This window comes from Palaemon carinicauda, chromosome 2 (genome assembly GCF_036898095.1).
Source record: "Palaemon carinicauda isolate YSFRI2023 chromosome 2, ASM3689809v2, whole genome shotgun sequence".
NCBI classification, from domain to species: domain Eukaryota; kingdom Metazoa; phylum Arthropoda; class Malacostraca; order Decapoda; family Palaemonidae; genus Palaemon; species Palaemon carinicauda.
This window is the reverse complement of record NC_090726.1, coordinates 143529257-143536647: the sequence shown is the minus strand read 5'-3', so window position 1 is coordinate 143536647 and position 7391 is coordinate 143529257. Positions and strand designations below refer to the sequence as shown.

Below are 7391 nucleotides of genomic sequence, written 5' to 3'. Positions count from 1 at the left end.
GATACGCACTTATTCTCTCATGACTTTCTATCGGTAAAATGTACCCTCTTGCTTCTACTGTTATTTTATCTTCTCCCCAAAAAATGTAAATTTGATTATTAGAGATAAAATCAATTCCTAGAATAGCATCGATTCCTGGAATTCCCAAGGTGAGCAAGACTAAAAAAACGTGTAAACTTCACAGACCCCACCTTAAATTTGACGATTGTTGTATGGTTTATGCGTAGTTTATTTCCTCCTGGCGTGTCAAGAACAATGGATGCCGCTGGCTGTAGTGGATTTAAGGAGAAATTTTCAATCAGTGAAAAGCTGGCTCGAATGGATTTATCTGGTAGGTCAACCGTCACTGCTAACATTCCTAGACGGCCATTATGAGATATGTGGCACGGGCCAATGACCTCGGCTGCAATGCTGCTGCCCTCTTGTGCTGCGGGGGTGAGGTTGTGGGTACTGATGGAGGTCCCAGTGCCTGCTTTGTCACGTCTGTCGTCACTGCTTCCTCGGCTACTGCTTGTGATGTCATGTGGGGGTGGGGGGGGGGCATCGAACTCCATCGTCTCCCCCTTCCTCTGTTTCCTTTTCCTCGGATGTTGGGAGGGTGGAGGTATGCGTGTGCCACAGCCCGGCTGCCCTGGGCGTTTTTTGTTGAGTACTCTTGAGATAGATGACCGTAGGCCTGACAAGTGTAACAGCGGGGGAATCTTTGGGTGGGGCACTCCACTCGTTGGTGCCCCTCATCCCCTCACTGCCAACATTTAATTTGCTGACTGTGTTCTCCTCTACCCCCCTTCGGGGGTCGACTGCCTCTCATGGCTGCCAACGTCTCGGAATCGGGCCCGTTATTCCCAGTCCTTTTTTCTTCTGGCAAACTGTCTAAAATGTTTTGTATCGCACTCACTACGTCTGCTAACGATCGATTGTCATCGAATAAATAACCACATAAATACGGGTTTACCAATCTGCGAATATGTTTACGGGCAATTGCCTTTTTATCACCTTCTGGGAGATTGGCACTCCGGGTAGCAAATGAATCGCAATCCCGAGAAATGGGAGTTGCAAAATTAAGAACGGATTCACCTTTCCGTATTTGGGGTTTGTAATTTTCTTCTAGGTCTCCCTTTCTCGCATTAGACAAGGCATTCTTCCAATTTAGACGTCATTTTATTTCAGTATAACTTCTTAAACTGTCTTGCGCCCAACACATTTCCTCCATTGCAGGGGCATCTTTCAGCAATCTAATTACTTGAATAGCTTTTTCTCTTTCCAACCATCCATATGTAGCTACTTCAAAGTCTCTCAAAAACACTTCAATCGATTGAAACCCTTCATTAGGCCGTTGATCATCAAAAGGCCTAACACTTGCGTGGAGTTCTGGCAACTTTCGAACTACGATTTGTGTATCTACTCGGCTGTGCATGTGTAATTTCACTTGTGTGCGTTTGAACTTCGTCCATGTACGTCGGATATGCTGTGGTTGCGCGCCGCTCCTGTTCTCGTTCCACCAACAGTCTGTTCATTAACTGTTGTAAGTTATCTAACTTATTTTCCAATTCTTCGTTCTAATTTCCTGTCTATATTCTTCATCGGCATCGCTATATCCCACTGCTCCTTCATTATCATCTCCTGCAGCAGCAGCGTCTGCTATGTTAGTCCTTGTGTATCTTGGCATCTTGAACTTTTATTTTACCGGCCCAAAGAACAACTTCGTTCACAGCATACACAAAAGACGTATTTTATACCCCACACCTGACACCAATATGACCCATGTAGACGGATAATGAGACGTCGGAATATTGGTTTCCTTCATTTATTACACAAGGTTCATTCATAAGTACACTGTACACAACTACCCTCTCAGGTGAGGGACTTGTCAACTCGAGCGGCCACAGGCAACTAAAACTCCCTTTGCTACCAAAATGCAACCATTGCAATAACATGCTGAGACATAGGGTTTTGTGGAATACTCATGAATATTGAGTTCATTTACCTTGATGTATAACACTCATATACATGAATTAGGACACACAACATGAGGCCTTGACACACTTATACTTACATATGGTACATACTGTACCAATAAAACAGTGTTATTTTTATCCAACTGTAATATATGTGTAGTACTATCGCTACGGTATAGCTTGATTAGCTAAGGTAACACTCTTAAGTTCAAGCTGTTTTCGATCGGTCGACTTGCACTATTGAAACTCGCCTCACTCATAACCAATATCTACATTACTACGGTTAAAGTACATTATTTTGTATACAGTACTGTACAGTAGCTAATATAACAATAACATTACAGTTTTACACAATAAATTTACTATTATAATAAAAAAATAAAAATAAAAAGTATCAGCACAGCACCACTAACCATTTAGGTATGAAGTTCTACCCAGTAAGTTTGAAGCATGATGCAACTCTTTGAGCTGTCGACTGTTTGGTGCATTGGGTAGCGTAATGTACAGTATGTATCACGTTTTGTACTAAAATCACTATAAGCACCATGGATATGTACAGATTTTTACATCACTTTTACCTCACAACGTGATATTACACAAAAAAGACCAAAGCAGGAGATGCACACAAAGAGAAACGATGCAAGGCTGAGGCCTTATGAGCGACAGATGGGTTATTTTACTGTGTGAAGAGGGAAACGTCGCAAAGCATGCTGAGTGCTAAAGAGCGCGGGTAGTTTGAAATGTTTCGGTCGTGAGAGTATTTATCGAGAACCAAGAATATGTGATTTTTTCTATAATAGGTTATACGGTTGTCTTTATCATGAACAGTCAAAATTGTGAAGAAAGATCCCGCGAATAGGGAAGGCTGACTGTATATAACAGGTCAATGCAATAAATGATTCAATGGAAAAATAACAACAAAAAGTCGGAGAACTAAGAGAAGGAATGCATCTCAAGCTCAATAAGTTTTATCATGTACATTAGGCACTTGGCCTTGTGGTTTTTCTTTACTGTTACCCAAACTTTCAGTAGTAAGCCTAAGCTAAAGAAGTCTTAATCACGATACATACCAAATCTTGGTGTGACTGAACCCTTAAAATAGGGGACTGCAACATTGGTACAAACTTTACTCAAAATCGGTCTCTGGAAAGATCTTTTACTTAGTCGGAGACTTGCATGGCTGTTCAACAGTTTTTTTTATATTTTTCTCTTACTTTTTCAAGGATTATAAATAGATAGCTGAAATACAAATGAAACTGAGGGTATAGAAATATTTCTAGATTTAAATAGTTAAAGTAAAGAATCAATAAGGGAATAGGAAGTATTTATGAAAACTGTAAATAACTGGCATTTTCCCCATAAACCCATTTTTCCCCAATAAAACCCCGTTTCCTTTTAAATATTGCCCGGGCTAGTTTTTTTAAAGAAAAAAACCCTGGTCTTTTGCCAACCCTAATGTACATATATATATATATATATATATATATATATATATATATATATATATATATATATATATATGTGTGTGTGTGTGTATATATATATGTATATATATATATATATATATATATATATATATGTGTGTGTATATATATATATATATATATATATATATATATATATATATATATATATATATATATATATATTATTGTTATTATCATCATTATTATTATTACTTGCTAGGCTAAGACCCTAGTTGGAAAAGCAGGATACTATAAGCCCAAGGGCTCCAACAGGGAAAATAGCCCGAGGAGAATAGGAAATAACGAAAAACTACAAGAGAATTTTAAGAACAATAATAACATTAGAGTAAATCTTTCATATTTAAACTATAAAAACTTGAAATTAACAAGAGGATAACAACTTCAAAGTAACAAGAGGAAGAGAATCAAGATAAAATACTGTGCCAGGGTGTACCCTCAAACAAAATATCTCTAACCCAAGACAGCGGAAGACCAGTGCACGGAGACTATGGCACTACCCAAGACAAGAGAATAATGGTTTGATTTGGGATTGACCTCCTGGAGGCTATGGCATTACCCAAGACGAGAATAATGGTTTGAATTTGGATTGACCTCCTAAAAAAGCTGCTTACCATAGCTAGAGAGTCTCTTCTACCCTTACCAAGAGGAAAGTAGCCACTGAACAATTACAGTGCAGTAGTTAACCTCTTGAGAAAAGAAGAATTGTTTGGTAATTTCAGTGTTGTCAAGTGTATGAGGAAAAAGGAGAATGTGTAAAGAATAGACTAGACCAGGGGTGGGGAAACATTTTGTGCATGAAGGCCATCTTACAATTCATTATCCCTCATAAAGGCCGCATGGAAATTTTTAAAGTTATTTTATCGCTTAAGTAATTTATTAATAATCTAATAAAAACGATACGTTTATAGAAAACGAAAGTATAATATTTCCAAATATCTTTATTTAAGTATGTACTTTTTATACGAGTAATATGTAAATGAATAATATCGAAAACAGAATTTTCAAATATTTCACTTAAGTAAGAAGTTTTCAAAGTAATAAGTAAATGAATGATAGCGAAAGCATGGCATTTCAAATTATTTCAATTAAGAAAGAAGACTTTTTGTATTCAGGGAACAAGTAAAGGAATAATATTATAAAATGGTATCATATAAGGATCGAGAATGTAAAAATTTTCAAATATTCAATAAACAGTAAGCATGTACATTTTTTATACATATTAATGACTTCTTTGAGTTTGCTTCTATTGAGAAAGAATTTTGATATCAGGCTCTAGCATAGTGGTTTTTAGGCTCAATTGGTCCTCCAAATGCTCTCTGTCTGTCAACTGCGTTCTCAGTGAATTCTTGATTTGCGCCAAGTACGAAAATGTGGATTCACAACAGTACTGATGTTGAAGAAAAACAGGAAATCAATCGTCGTGCATGTTCACGAAGATGAAGATATTCAATTGCGTTTTTCCAAATTTCGACGGGATTTTCTCTCTTGTCAGAGAGTTCAATAAGCTCCATTTGTAACTCTTCAGGAGCTTCTGATACATCAACAAAGTGAGGTTGAAAAGCAAGTTTCAGTGTGATGCCATGTTCTTCAAAATCATTGAATCTTTTATTGTATTCTTCTATCAATGTGTCTAAAACAGACTCATATTCTTTAAAATGTCCATAGATATCCTCAGTTTCACTCATTACTTTCGTAAGCTGGAGAAAGTGTTCTTCTGAAAGTTTTGATTGAGCCAAAAGGGACTTGAAATGCCTGAATTTTTTGGCACATATATATATACATTTATTTTTGCCTTGCAGTAAAATTTTTAACTCATTTTGTTTTGACATCACACCTCATAAAAAGGCAACATCTCTGTAAAAATCTGGATCAGATAAAAAACAATACTTGTTGTTTTCTTAGAAAAAGTCAATAATTTGCCTTCGTAAAGACAAAATTTGGAGTGATATGGCAAATCTACACTAATTACTTCGTCATCCATCATCAGCATCCTTCGAAATTGACGATGCTTTGAGGCATTCCCTCGAATATAGTCAATAATGCTTATAACGTTTAGCAAAGTGTCATTTAAAGTTACAGATTTTGCACAGAGATTTTGCTGGTGTAAAATACAATGAAAAGAAATCAGTTCATTTTGTTCTTGGATTTCTTTCTTAAGATGTCAAATAAATCCTTCATTTTTAGCCATTATAGCAGGAGCACCATCCGTGCACACACTTACCAAATTAGTAAAATATAGTCCTATTTTATGACATTGCTCTTTGAAGTTGTTAGAAATATCTATCCCTCGTGTCCTTCCTTTAAGGGTGCCTAAAGCAAGCAATTCTTCATATAATTGAAAATCATCTATTATGGCACGAATAAAATACAATACTTGTGCTGAATCAGTGGAATCTGTTGATTCATCCAAAGCTACTGAGTAATATATATTCTCTTTTTCTATTACATTTTTCAATTGCTCTGTTACATTACAGGCCAATTCATGCTGTCGATCTGTGTTAGTCCTTCTTGAAAGAGGCACCTCTTTATACTTATTAACTTTATCGGGATCTGTACACCCTACCATTATGAGTTCTGCATCACTGAATGGCTTACCTTTTTTTCCAAGCAAATATGCAACTTTATAGCTTGCTTCTGTCGTAGCATTACCTTGATGTAACATAGACTGGAAAAAAATTTTTTGTTTCTGTTTTCCATCTTTCAGTTTCTGCAGTGCTATCTTTCGAGGGTCACCCTCTAATTTGGCATATTTATTGTCTTTATGAAAAGCATAGTGTTGCTGTGCATTGATTTTTTAACCGTTACAATTGCAGTATCACAAAGCAAGTAAGACATTTTGCCTGCAGTATTCACTTAAAAATTTTGCAGTGCCCATCTTCATTAACAATCCTGTTTTCTTCTTTCAAAGTCCGTTTTAACGTTTTTGACATAGTTATGGGTCAAGAAGAAATGTATTTATTCTGAAAAGGCATAAAAAAGGTTAATAATGAATTAGGCCAGCCGCACATTGATCCAGACAAAACAATCTTAGAGAAGACATCAAATAGATTTGCATCCACAACTATGTTATGTTATTATTATAACAGCAACAATAATAATATAGACGAGTTATATTTTTTGTGATTAGTATTATTATGTATCATTAAATAATTATTGCAGAATCAATATCAAATATCGACGGTTTCCAATCATGCAAAATGGCAATTGCTAAATTCATGGCCAAGATTCCAAGAACATGGTTTCGGACTTCGATTGATTGTGTCTTATCTAAAGACCGTTTCATCTGGAACAGTGAACAGCCGGTCTAACATATTAGCAAGAATGTGATAACTGTATCTCTAATTTTGTCATAACTTTGTCATAACGATTAAAATTAATGCACGCAGTTGCAGATGTACACTTTCTAATAGGGGTATAACTAACTCACTCTTACAAAACAAGTCTATATGTAGTAGGCCTCGACAACACAATTACTGAGTAGAGTACTCTTGCTTACTCAGAACAGTGACCACAGTGAGGAGGCGGACGAGATAGGAACTCTTCCTGTATCATACATTAAATAACTCGCTCCCACAAGGCTAGTGTAGCGTATAAGGAAGCTTTGCCTTTATATACTGTAACTAGTTGCTTTAAGTTTAGATTCACTGGATTTGAAAAAAAAAATACCAATCTCTTGGAGCGACATCACTATACACAGATAACTTTCCTTTTGTATATATATATATACTGTATATATATATATATATATATATATATATATATATATATATATATATATATATATATATATATATATATATATATATATATATATATATATATAATATATATATATATATATATATATATATTATATATATATATATATATATATATATATATATGTGTGTGTGTGTGTGTGTGTGTGTGTGACTGCATAAAGATTTTAGACAAAATGTTCAATGTC

General features: G+C 35.5%; 1 protein-coding gene across 1 annotated transcript; it reads right to left on the bottom strand.

Annotated features, from left to right (window-relative positions):
- Nucleotides 1-4821: 4821 nt before the first annotated feature.
- LOC137620512 (protein FAM200C-like) lies at nt 4822-6011 on the bottom strand. The gene is made up of 3 exons (XM_068350704.1): nt 5667-6011; nt 5415-5543; nt 4822-5142 (listed from the first exon to the last, which is right to left on the bottom strand). The coding sequence occupies exons 1-3, from the start codon at nt 6009-6011 to the stop codon at nt 4822-4824; spliced, it is 795 nt and encodes a 264-aa protein (XP_068206805.1).
- Nucleotides 6012-7391: the final 1380 nt, after the last annotated feature.

Coding starts and splice junctions, on each gene's coding strand:
- LOC137620512 (XM_068350704.1), bottom strand. CDS start 6,011: ATGGTAGGGTGTACAGATCCCGATAAAGTTAATAAGTATAAAGAGGTG. Junction 5,544..5,666: donor GACTATATTTTACTAATTTG/GTAAGTGTGTGC, acceptor ATTTTACACCAG/CAAAATCTCTGTGCAAAATC. Junction 5,143..5,414: donor TGCTGATGATGGATGACGAA/GTAATTAGTGTA, acceptor CACTTTCTCCAG/CTTACGAAAGTAATGAGTGA.